Genomic DNA, 12925 nt, shown 5'->3' with positions numbered 1-12925 from the left:
CTCCTCATACCGTTATCATCCGACCACACAACAAGCGGGTGTAGTTATGAAAATCGTCAATTTGTTCCCCATACACGAAACCTGCACAATTCTTTATCGATATGTGCACGTCATATGCATGTACACAAAAGTTTTTCAAAAATTTCTCCGTTAGCTGCAGTTGTTTCGTGCCTTTTCGCCAAGCCTGTGCATACACCCTATTATCCTCCTTTCCTAAGCAAATTCAACTAACTTCTGCCAGTCATGTGACCTTGTCGATTCCGAGGCTGTGCGTGGTCAAAAGCGGCTTTCAGTTTTGAAAATCGAACTGTCCGATTTCGGTGGTGACGGAAACGCTGACGGAACTACCGGAAGTCGCTGGGGTCGAAACATACGCCCGATATCCTCCTCTCACGCTCCAAACCATAACAATTCAGTCTGGACTCACAGCTGCTCACTCACTCGGCTGCTATGGGATGGTACGTGTGCCATAAGGTCAGCAGACGAAACAGCTGATTTTTAAAATAACCGCGGTAAAGGGAGTCATTTTTTTCTTTCTTGAAGAAAATTGTGGCAAAAACACTTTTTCCGATGTGATAAACTAGGAAGACGTAAAAATAGAAGTGAAGTAAATATTACGATCACCTAAGTTATTGCGACGTCCGTTTGCTTTGTTCTATTAAATCCATACACGTCTAATGGACTCAGCGTGTGAGTAGACTTTGTGTTTTGAGCTTGTGCGGATAACTGAAATGTTTCTATGGGATGTGAGATAAAAATGTGTTGTCCGTCTCATGACACTTGTTGTCTAGCCAAAATAATCGGCAGATTCGGTCCACAGTGATTTTATACTAACATCTGATTGAGGTACCAGTGTGCTGATCAATATGGCGTGGCTTTCGCAGAGTGTGAATAAATACTGAATATCATCTGCAGTATTAATGTTATAGCACGATTTTCGGATGCACCAGAGCAGCAGATGGATTGGAATCAACTCCGTAGCATTCTAATTAACCTAATCAGTAAAGACATGAAGATTCTCTAAAAAATAGCAGTCATGGGTGACGACAGCTACCAATGTGTAGGTTACGACTTCACGTATTCATAATATCATTTAGATATAAAATCATCAGAGCAAGTTTTGATATAGAACTTAATAAACTTAAAAACACTTGAATCAAAACGCAATATAAATCCTTTTGCGCGGACACGGTATGTTATCAGGCTCTTAAAAATTAAAAAATAAGTTGGTAATACATATAATCTAAGTAATACCTCTGAACTGGCGTAGTAAAAGAAGTTCGTTGTTCACTGCTAGGCAAATCCAAACTTTTTTTAAGTTACAATACCGAACACTTTTTTTTAATAAATGCTGTTTTGCACGGTAAATGAATTTCTTAACAGAGAGTTCTAATGATTTTCAAAGTAGTTAACCTAGCATAGTATAGTTAGGCGCTAGCTTCTCATTCCGGTGTAGTTTAGTTGATCCAAGAAAACTACACCGCAAGGACACATTAAAGGTTAAATACCCTGCCCGACATCTTTGCCTTGTATAAAAAGAAAATGGCATTCAAAAATCAAGTTAGCCGCACGAATTGTGTACTTGCGTACGACGCTTTAGATTAAAATGCATAAATCGCAAAACGATATACTAAGCATCCGTTTGAAACGTCCAGGAGGATGGGGTCGTTACTTCTAGCCCCGACAACGACACGTAAATACTCTATACAATTTGTGTGAATATATGAATTTCTTATATTGAAATATAGAGTGTATAGCACCATGTGCCGGCTTCAATCAATGGAAACGAATTAGCGACATTTTTTTTTCAATAAATTTTGAGGCGCATATTTCAGCCGAGTGGATTGTCTCGTGAAGACAAAGGACATGGAGAGTGCAATTCAGATTAGCTTATTACCCATCCTAATAAGAATATTTTTTGGTTTTTCGCAACCGCTAAAGGATTTTATGGAATTGGCCTTCAAATCGGCGGAGGAAGCTTTAGCAAACCAGGAAGTGCCTGTCGGTTGTGTGTTCGTTCTCGACGGTCGTGAAGTTGTTGCCAATGGACGAAATCGCGTCAACGAGACCAAAAACGCATGCCTTCATGCTGAATTCGTTTGTTTGGATCAGGTCGTAGCCACGCATGGCCGCAAAGCTCTTACAAGGTAAAATATGTAATACTATCATCTTATGCATATGTTAGAATACAGCAAGTTCTTCCAAACTTCACCAATGTTGCAAAATAGCGAGATTTGATTGACTTAAGTCACCCCTTAGTTAGTTATTTTCGTTATATGAATAGAATAGGTTGTATAGGTAGACAGGATTATTTACAAAAATTGTTATTACGGTTGTTTCTTGCTATTGCATTATACTACCGCGTTGAAAAATGACACGCTGTTTGTCTACATTTTAAATATGTGCCCTAAGGAAATTCGTGTTCATATTTAAGAAGGACAACGAGCAGGACAGAAGGACGGTAACGATTAATAAGTTTTCCGCCTCATAGACACACTACACTAATAATTATTCGTTCGTTGTTATTAATAAGCGAATAGCATAATAGCCTTTAAATCCAAGCAGGAACATAACACAAATTATCCATCTTTGCTATATTAGTACCAGTACATGGGAGCCAATTAGAACAATAGGTGGAACATTGCATTGTCAAATTATCAGGTATTTAGTATTTATATCGTCCCATTTCCATTTCAATTCCAGAATCGATGTCTATGTAACAGTGGAGCCTTGTATAATGTGCGCGTCGATGCTGGAGCAAATCGGTGTACGAAAAATCATTTACGGAGCTCACAACGAACGCTTCGGCGGCCTTGGTAGTGTACTAAACGTTTTAAATCCGTATATAGGCAACGACCAAAGGCATGGAGCAAGCCAGGACCAAGGTTCGACCATTAAAGTCGTGTCTGGTGTGCAAAAAGAACGCGCCGTTAACCTCTTAAAGCAGTTCTACCAGGGCGAAAACCCAAATGCGCCCCAACCAAAACCTAAGAGGAAGAATAAAGAGAGCTGACATAAATGATTGACCTATATCAATACTTATTAGTGTTGTCATTCTATTGCATACAAAGCGACGCATCCTCATAGGCGTTAAAAGTTCTTGTTTCAATGGGTCCTTTTTTGATAGCGAGTCACCTAACGTTTAACCGAAGAAATTGAACAAACGCGATTCTTATAAGTTGACTGATTTCGCCTGTTAGTACCACCTCTTTACGCTGATTCAGCTTCCAGTTTTGACATAATTGTATACACTATAATAACGTATAAAATTATATATTGCCGATTACGGTTGCCGCCAATTATCTATGATTGCCTCGTGCTGGGTTTGTTGTACGAAGCTTTATCGATAAAAAGAAGTGCAAGTAATTAGTTGACATTTGTGTAATTAAAGAAATTGGCCCAGTGATCATCGGCATTCAGTTACGTCCAAATGATGCTAGCACGTAGCACAAATCAGAAGAGATAGTAGTGAGTGATTCACACCCACCGTTTTCATTTGCTTTAATTCTGATAACTTCCGGTCATTCTGATAAATTCTTTGCATGTTTTCAATACTACTTTCAGAGCTCCTCTCTGATTTTATTCATTTTTGGCCAGCAGTCCAGCTCATTCATGCGTTTGCCCTTGACTTTGGTACCTTCGATCATTCGGCCTGTCTTTGGATTGACGCACCAGCATTCCGCATCGAGGTTGTAACATTGTTTGCGGTCGAATAGTCTTGAATAGTATTTGTCGCACTGAAAATAATCATCAAGCAAGTTTCCTATTCAGAGTCAATTATGCACCACACGTTCTAAGCGCATAAACTTGAAAATCACAAGGACACGAAAGATTGATTCTCTTGAACTTCTCTACCATTCCTATTTCTATAGGATGCATCAGTTAACTAATATTAATAAACATAAGCGCACTTCAACTTGTCTGACTACTGAGACCATTTTCAACGTTTTTGTCGTCTCACACTTGAACTGATGGAATATCCGTTAAATGTAATACTCTTCAAGGTACGATATAAGGTAAACGTTTTTAATGCGCATATCCTTATTACCTACCAAAAGTTCAGCTTAATCTGTAAACAATATTAAAGAGGTTCACTTGCGACAAATTATTTGTACGAAAGATTTTTTTTACCAATGTAACTACGAATCACCGTAAACATCATAGGTGTATTAGTAGACGCGTAGTCTAGTATCCGGCGTCACAGCCCGTTCGGACAACTGGGAACGGTTAAATTATTTAAACTCTAGTATTTGAATAGCTATTCGTGATTTGACCCCATAATTGACATAAGAATCTACTAAACATCGATTTTCTGACCTATTTTGGGGATAGCCATTTCGCGCTTTCAACTTTGTAGCGTCCTTGAATAAATTTCCATTTTCGTTGAGTTTTCTATGAGTCGCTTACCTTGGGCAAAAACATCCCGAGTTTTCTTCCTATAAGTGGTTTAACATGGTCTGCTAACCGGCGACAAGTGCACCATTTACCTTTGTTCTTAGAACGGCACTCCTCTAACTCAGCGGGATCACCCTTTAAGGCACATACGTAACCTGTCCAATATTCAGACGTGATAGCAAAACAGAGAAAAATTGCCAACAAACGAATTTGGGGCATTTTTGGACTACTGACTTAGCTCACATTTATGGACTTATTGACGGGCATACGTGCGAACCCGAATGGCATTGCAATCGAGTAACAAATCGCTTGGCTATCAATTTTGTCGGTTCAAGGTCTTCCGTCGATATCTAAAGCCAATTGTGATTCTCAATATATTTTGACAGTTTGAAATTTCGTGGAAAAATGATTATATCGTCAAATATCGAATTCTATCGTATAAAAGAGTAGAGGGAAGGTAATACGCATACCGCGAAGTCTATCCAATCCTTTTGGCGCCTTAAATGCACCGAAGCCTTTGCTTGACATGGATGATGGATGAAGGTTCGGCCTAAATAATGGGACCGTAGTCGACTGTGGCACGGACTAACACTGACCGTTTTCAGCAACCATTACCGGATGGGCGTCCTACATCAAATTGTTCGTAGCTTTCTTCGAGAAAACGACAGTATTGTTGATAAGGATGTGCCCGTATCTTTAACGACTGGCTCTTCTCAGATCTGTTACAGGAATCTAATGCTTAGCATAAAGGTACGATGCATTTGTCTGTGCGAGTTGTCTTATTTGATTATATCTGTGAAAAACAACAACAAAAGGATAATTTTTTTACAAATATACATTTATTGTCGTAATTTTACATAATGATTAAATAGTCTTTATTTACAATGTTATGTCTCTTATGTGTTGCCCAGTCGCTGAACACCATACCGTACATCGGCTAAATAATAAATGTTCTATTTGAAAAAAGTACGCTTTCAGCAAATGGTGGCCCCACAACGCATTTTCACATGCACATAATAAGCGCTAGCTAGTCCATATTGTCGCATTTTTCTTTATAGGCCTCTTGGAATCGCTCCTCAAACAGGGACAACTCTGACATAAGATCGTTGATTGCGCTTTTCAGCGCCTCAACGGGCGTGGAGTCGGGCGTCGTCTGCACGCGCAGCAGGATCTTGTGCTCAAGCGGATGGGGGTTTTTGTAGCCAGCGAACGTCACAAGGGGATCCTGTTACATAATAAAGGTTACGTAATAAAGAAAAAAAAGCACATTGGACAGTAGAAAGGGAAGCTCTAGAGAAAAAAAGAATTTTAACATCTCCACCATTAACAATATTAGGTCATCAATTTAGTAGAGATTGAAGGAATAATTTGTCGAAGGTTTAACTCATGGCGCAGAAAAATATAATTGAGGTGCGTTTCCTTTTAATCATAAAAAAATTTATGATGCTTACATATTATCAAGTTATTTTATCGCGTAGAAGAAAACCAAAATTAACATATATTATTTAGTAGAATTGATCTTAAACCTATTTCTAAGTGACTTACTAGTTCAGGCATACTTTTTAAACGAAAACATTTAGCTCACCTTAAGTAGCTGCGCGCGGATCATGTTCCCAAGTGTATGGTCCTCCTTGTTTATCGTAAATATAGACGCATTCGGCACCTGTATATCTTCAGTTAGATACGCACTCATACACATATGAATATACACATGATATGAGATACATTATAATTTTCTTTTAAATCTAAAATGTACGTAACAGGCTTAGTAAGACGCATAAAGTTATGTATGTTCTTCATTTGAATTTTCGTCGATTTGAATTCAAATCAATCCTATTCTGGATTAGTTACGAACTGTATAGCAGCTTAGCAACCTTAACATAACCTAGACAATGCAATGGGCGCGACCCTAACTTCCTCGTAATGGGCCGTCGCGGTACAGAAGTACATCTGGCTTTAATGTTAATACCATATATTGTAAGTGTTGCCGTTACTCTTTCGGGGTCTTTAATAAAATGCAAATCATATATGTCCAAAACGCAAATTATAGATATGAAAGTCCTACGCAGGTGGGCCACAGCAGCGATTTCTTATCGTCAGCTACTACCACTCCATGCTCTGTCATACCGTTGTACTGAATTACAATGCAAATCCCGACTACTTGATTTTCCTATCTTGGTTCTGAAATTCCTAGTGATATATCAAAAGTTGACTGTTATTACGGTCAGAAATCAATCATGTGTTCATACCTTTGTATCCTTCTCAATGGTGATTTTCTTCTCGCCGTCGAACAACAGAAAGCACTCAAATGTTGGCGGTGCATTCATTTTCGTACTGGGCTCTGCCTGAGCTGCGTACGACTATGACAGGAAACAATGACAATATTAAATAATGCTTCGAATCCAATCCGTTCTCAGGAGACCGGTACGCACAACCTGCTTGCACGGGATTTTGCGGCGTTCGCTTACCTCTGGTTTTGTTTATTTGTGTGCGAAAACAATACTCCATTCCTGGTATTTTTTGACAGAAGAGTTGCTATATACAAAGGAGCGCACATTTTCAAATATCTGCAGAATTCGAGAATAAATTTTCAGAAGCAACCTTGTCCTAGATAAGCCTTTAGTCAAGCTGCCCGCTGTGAAGAGTTAGAGTAGATTAATTCGTATTAATAAATGCATTTTCAATCGACGGAACTTTTATTGTTGAAGTTACCCGTCGGAACTACCTCGGAGCAAATCCTAGACATGTGCGTATCGTTAGCTAGTGTTGATTTCGCACAAATATTATCTGTGGCGTCGCTTCAGGGCGCTACAGGCGTTACTTGTTGTGGTTGACTAAACCGTTTTTCGCACCACACAACACACAAGGCAAGTGGCAGGCTCAGCTGCTATCGTGCAGTAGCTGCGTCGGCCTCTATCTTTTGGGCAGCTGTCACTGTCCCGTCCAATATCTCAACATATGAAACTAAAAGAAAAAAAGTTCTGCACCGGGGCTCACTGGAAGTGCTACTTAAACAATGTCGACTACGTCCTGCGCCAGCAACGACGATCCACCAACCAACGATCTGGTTCCGATCTACCAATGTTAGAATTGTATTGTAGACGTTCTTTGTTCTGTAAGATCTGCCTCTACAGAAGTATGGTGCACGAAACCTTTTTGACATGTCGTTGACAATTTTGAAATATTTCCGTGTTGAATAAGAACAGCCTGATTATTATAGCCGTGTAACCGCTTCAAAGGTGCTTCCATAATCGAATAGATTCACATCGTCTACGTTTTGTTATTATTATTATTCTTCCGTTGATCATAACAAAAGTGAACGAAGTTTAAAGCCATAGTTGTTTTTGTATTTTACAAAGCTCCACAGTGGTCTTTTTTGTTCTGTTTGGCTACGCCGTGTTCGACTCGACGTATAGCTAAAATACGTAATCTCAGCCGTGTCAGAATGCGTACCCGCGGTGCACAGAAGTCTGGCCAGTCAGCTCAGCCGCTGGAACTCCCTATGGAAGAGACCATGGCAGATGTTGATGAGGAGAAGGTTTACGCAGACCTAAGCGCCGTTTCGAACTACGAAGTGCTCGAAGAGAATGGCGATCAGGTGGTTATCACGAATGGGGCACATCTGCCTGAAGTACACTACCAAGAAGACGAAGAAGAGATGCTAGAGGAGGACGAAATCTATGACACGCAAGAAGAGGCTGAGCTTGACGACGAGCCGGAATTATCCTTCGAAGCATCGGATTTGCCGAAGATCATCATCCGTCAAAAGGAAGCTGATGCGAAGTCGATGTCTATTCGTTCGAAAACGCGCTCACCCCCGCTTAAGCGAGTCACGCGCGGAAAAAAAGGCAAACTTCCAATAGAGGCTGTCGACGTACCGTCTGATGATGACGAAGACGAGGCATGCTCTTCTGAAGACGAATGGCAACCCCCGCAAGCAGACGAGTCTGACGCCAAGTGGGCTTTTGAGCAGGTGCGTTCAATGGTCGACAAAGCGATGACGAACGCCGCCGAGAAGTTACGAGGTGAAATGGAAGAAGACCCGAAGCGGAAGTTCGGTACGCGTGTGCTAGCGAAGACGCGCGGTGTCAAACAAGTGGTAACTGTAGTGCGAGACAAAGTCATCGATAACCCTTCGGTCGGTCCCAAGGATCTACGGACGGATCGTGTGATCCCAGATTTCCTTGAGTTTCATCGGTTTCGAACGAAAGGCTACGGAGTGTTAGCCAAGCTGCCTATCGACGTCGGGGTACGCTTTGGGCCCTATGCCGGTGTCATTCGGAAAATGAAGAGCGTCACAAGCGAAAGCGGTTACGCATGGCAGCTTCGTGGCTTCAAAGAAGGCGAAACAGTCGTGGATGGCTTCGACGTTAAGCACGCTAATTGGCTTCGATACGTGAACTGTTCGAACACCGCCGAGGAAGCCAACCTCCGCGTATTTCAACATGAGAAACGAATCTACTACAAAACGTGCAAACCCATTGTACCTGGCGACGAACTGCTTGTATGGTACGGCAAAGAGTACCGCGAGGTGATCGATTCACAGATCGAGAACAAGAAACGAAAACGCGAAGAAACGTTTGGCGCCGGCGTCGGCCAGAAGACCTGGAAGTGTCCACACTGTATGTGTCGCATGCTTGTCAAGGCCACCTTCGATCGACATGTGAAGAAGTGCGGCAAGAATCCGAATCTGCCGAAGACGCTGAAATGTCCGAAAGCCGGTTGTGGCTTCTTCACGGTGCACAAGGATGCCTACGATAAGCACGTCAACAACCCAAAACATTCAAACGTTGCCGTTCATCGATGCCGCTGGAAGTGCGGCTATCGCACCTTTAACGAGCTACGTTACCGACTTCACCTCGAAAGGCGACACAAGAATATGGAATTTCCTGACGCATACGACGTCGAGTGTAAAGTATGCGGCCAGCGCTTCCCCTCCAAGAACGCCATGGACATTCACTCACAATGGCATCGAAAGAATCTGTTTTTCTGTAGCGTATGTGGCAAGGGTTACACGACCATCGGCATTCTTAAGGAACACGCTCAGATGCATGAGGGAAAAAATTACAAATGTGAGTACGAGGGCTGCGGCTACGCCACGTATTGTAAGCGAACATTGAGTCGACACACGCGCTGCGTCCATCTGAAGATAAGGACCGCGTTTTGTGATCTCTGCTCAAAGTCATTCTTCTGTAAGAAAGATCTCCGCCAGCATCAAAACAAACTGCATAATGTCTTTAAGATCGAAAAGAGCTTCAAGTGTCGGCCGCACAAGGTCTCCTACGCCACTGCTGAAGAGCTCAAAGCGCACGTTGCCGAGATGTTCCCGTCGTTCAAGCCAAAACACAAGTACCAATGTGAGCACTGCTGCTATTCGACGGCGTACCCATCAACATTCAAAACTCACCAGGCGTGTCATAGCGACGAGCGTAACTTTGCCTGCGACCAATGCGACAAGACGTTCAAGCTACAGGTATCTCTCAAAGAGCACCAAGCATCGCATGAAAGCGGCGATCCAGAGCGTTTTATGTGCGGCTTTTGCAATAAAGCATGCAAATCGAATACTGAACTACGGTCGCATCGACGCCGCTGCAAAATGCAGAAGAAAGGCCAAACGGGCAGCAGCGGTAACGGAAGCGCGGCAAAATCGCCAGCAGGGCATAGGCGCGGAAACGAGGATTCACAGGATGAGCCGGATGAAGACGATGAAGAAGAATACGAAGAAGACTATGACGAAGACGGAGATGATGAAACAGACAAGGATTACAAAGCATAATCTGACTGTTCTGAGAAAGAGATCCCTTTTAATCCCGTAACATATGATATTATATAGGGATAGATAGGTAGGCGGGGTTGAGGAAAACGCCTGTCGTAAATGCCTGATTGTGTCTGGATAAGCCGAAGATGTCGAGAAAAACGGCCCGATACAGAAAAGTTATTAGCCCTAGGGAAATTGTTATACACTTTTCAACTGTATCGATACGAGCCTTTAGGTCGATTTTTTATACCGCCTTTTAGCCGCTGGTGACTTTTTTATTTCTATATTTGCATATATAATTATATATATGACACTGCAATTATCCAAATGACAAAAAAGAAAGATGTCACCCGTTGCAAGAGGGTTTACCCGGACCATGTTCAGTATATTCGGCAGACTTGTATGTATCGTGTGCGAAAATTTGATTTTAATTGGAGCCCTACACATATAGGTATATTGTAGTTACCATAGTGTATGGGAACTTATGTGAATTTTATTGTTGATTATTACGTTAACAGTGTTGTGTATGATGAACAAGTACATACAATTTGTGGTCATAACTCGGATAAAATTTGTAGGTAATTTATTATTTCAGAGCTATGTAGCTAGTGTTAAATCCATTGTTACTAAATTTTAGTAACAATATCCTATCCTATTCGTGTATTGTAAGAATTTGAGTAGGATTTATGAGATCATTGAGGTTAAGCATGCTAATTCGACACAGGAAGCAAGCTAGTACTCTGTATAGGGAGCAGACCTTGTTGTATCAAGCAAGAATGAACTTTATTGTTATCATTATTATTATTATGATTAAAACACCGCGAAGCTTAACGATATATCATTAATATGGTTCCACTTGTGCGAGAGCTTGAAAGAACGCCAAACAGAGCAAACATGATTGATTTAACTTGATGTAAAGGTGCCATTCACTGTATTGCATCGAATCGAACGTTTTGTTTACTTTCGCTTACGGATCAACATACATATTCTCTTCTAAGGACAATCTGTAATAAAAATATAATTACGAGAACAAAAACCAAATTATCAAACAACAAGCTTATAGCGACTTGGGTAGGTAACAGGAAATAGTATTCAGCCAACTTTATGTAAAGATAACGTTCATGTTGGTTTTATGTCTCGTTTTCCAAGTTTTTTTCTTACAGTTCATAAACAGAAACTGGAACTTAGGTGCTAATTCTGTTAATCATTTAATAACTAAATATACACATGGTTTATACTGATAATTTTTACAACAACAGCAGGTTATACTCCATTGAGATCGATACCTTTGACGTTCGTCAATTAAAAATCAATATTGCTCACCAAAATGTGCTTAACAGTGATTACGTTTGTCTGGAAGTCCTATCAGAATCGTATCGTACACGGAACTATTCTCGAATGATGCTAAACAAAATACATGTTAAGCGACCATTATATGATAAACAAAACTAACAAAGATTTTCATTCCTTTTGGTAGTTGGAAAAGCTTGCATGGTCGTTTCTACTCGAGTGTTAATGCTTCGCTAATTCCGAATATTTGCAAAAGTTGTGACTAACACTTAGTACGGTTATGATTCTTATTAATTGCCAATACACTACATTGTAAGTACTCATACCCGTCGAATCACCTAAAACTAGAACATTTACTACCCGAATCATCATCACCATCATTTGTTTTTATAGTAACAAATAAATTATAAGAACGAAAATAAAGTGAGTTACGGAATTAATCTTCGTGAATTGCAGTATATCATTATATCGTGCTGTGATATGTGTTGCCTTAATACACATATATGTGTGGTCCATATATGGTATTAGGCAAAGTAATTCAAACGATTTAGAATTCCGCTCCGTGCCCATTAATAAAAAAATTATATATACATATATATAAGGTTAACTTGAATAAGTTTAGAGAGAACTTTTCTTTTAAATCTACAAATACTAGAAGATGCCTTAAATTTTACTTTAATTAACATTAAAGACTAAATAGTTTACATATTTAATTATGAATTATTATTATTTTTATTGCGTTTTTGTGAGTTGTTTAAAGTCAAAAGCTTCATTTCAAGATCCATATGGATCTATATTTGTTCTTCTTACATTAGGTATACAACTACCAGGTATAAACGGCCTGTCACCCTAATTTACACGTTTTACTTTCAATATTACTACATCTGTTTCCTCGCTTAATGATTATTCATCTAGAGCCTCGCTTATAGGCAACCTATTCGATTCAATTTATATAAGATCTTGCATATGGTCATGTTTTTAGCGCATTATTACGTATTTTTGCGTCTTTTGATTACTTGCTCCGATATGCTGTTCATTCGCCCGTTAATTCCTAGTAAACACTAAATGCCCTTGATGTTGTCAAATAAGTAGGCAGACGCGCTCCGGAGAAAGAGAGTCGCTAACTATTAACACTGCGTTCTCTCCCTACTAATTTGTATAAGGATATTTTGTCGTAAATTACCCTATGTTTTTAGCTATTCCGCCATTGGAATAATTGCACAACACTGTCTGCGGACTAGATATAAGTAAATCAATTTCGTAAAGTGACAATGCGCTCTTGATTTTATTGCTCGCTTGCATTTTATAGGGGTGTGTGTGAATGCATTTACGCATGTCTGGGTTACCCAGACTGCCTTCCCAGGTAGCCCATCCCGTTGGCGAATAAGTGTTAAACTCGCTTGTGACCAACACGAGAATACCCACTAAAGCGTGATCCGTCACTTTGAGATCCTCTTAGGCAGTACAGAAGTATCAGCTACC

The 12925-nt window shown here is 40.4% G+C and overlaps 3 protein-coding genes across 8 annotated transcripts; 2 read left to right on the top strand and 1 right to left on the bottom strand.

Moving 5' to 3' along the window:
- Positions 1-331: 331 nt before the first annotated feature.
- Positions 332-3038, top strand: LOC111242832 (tRNA-specific adenosine-34 deaminase catalytic subunit ADAT2). 4 transcript variants are annotated; one of them, XM_086977144.1, is made up of 3 exons: positions 332-458; positions 1942-2147; positions 2704-3038. In XM_086977144.1, the coding sequence occupies exons 1-3, from the start codon at positions 456-458 to the stop codon at positions 3011-3013; spliced, it is 519 nt and encodes a 172-aa protein (XP_086833270.1). In that variant the 5' UTR covers positions 332-455; the 3' UTR covers positions 3014-3038. The 4 variants fall into 4 exon arrangements, with proteins under 4 accessions (XP_086833270.1, XP_022643439.1, XP_022643438.1 ...); XM_022787704.2 differs by lacking the exon at positions 332-458 and adding an exon at positions 537-690; XM_022787703.2 differs by lacking the exon at positions 332-458 and adding an exon at positions 720-1060.
- A 2174-nt stretch (positions 3039-5212) lies between these two features.
- Positions 5213-6879, bottom strand: Polr2J (DNA-directed RNA polymerase II subunit RPB11). Of its 2 annotated transcripts, none has more exons than XM_022787711.2 (3): positions 6645-6879; positions 5981-6058; positions 5213-5620 (listed from the first exon to the last, which is right to left on the bottom strand). In XM_022787711.2, exons 1-3 carry the CDS (start codon positions 6720-6722, stop codon positions 5423-5425), a joined length of 354 nt encoding a protein of 117 aa, XP_022643446.1. In that variant the 5' UTR covers positions 6723-6879; the 3' UTR covers positions 5213-5422. The 2 variants fall into 2 exon arrangements, with proteins under 2 accessions (XP_022643446.1, XP_022643445.1); XM_022787710.2 differs by having other exon boundaries at positions 5981-6083; positions 6645-6865.
- A 320-nt stretch (positions 6880-7199) lies between these two features.
- Positions 7200-11893, top strand: LOC111242819 (uncharacterized). 2 transcript variants are annotated; one of them, XM_022787671.2, is made up of 2 exons: positions 7200-7478; positions 7812-11893. In XM_022787671.2, the coding sequence occupies exons 1-2, from the start codon at positions 7412-7414 to the stop codon at positions 10169-10171; spliced, it is 2427 nt and encodes an 808-aa protein (XP_022643406.2). In that variant the 5' UTR covers positions 7200-7411; the 3' UTR covers positions 10172-11893. The 2 variants fall into 2 exon arrangements, with proteins under 2 accessions (XP_022643406.2, XP_086833253.1); XM_086977127.1 differs by having other exon boundaries at positions 7755-11893.
- The last annotated feature ends 1032 nt before the right edge of the window (positions 11894-12925 follow it).

This window comes from Varroa destructor, unplaced genomic scaffold (assembly GCF_002443255.2).
Source record: "Varroa destructor unplaced genomic scaffold, Vdes_3.0 BEIS01000001.1, whole genome shotgun sequence".
In the NCBI taxonomy this organism is placed as follows: domain Eukaryota; kingdom Metazoa; phylum Arthropoda; class Arachnida; order Mesostigmata; family Varroidae; genus Varroa; species Varroa destructor.
The sequence above is the reverse complement of the archived record's forward strand: the minus strand, read 5'-3'. Positions and strand labels throughout refer to the sequence as shown.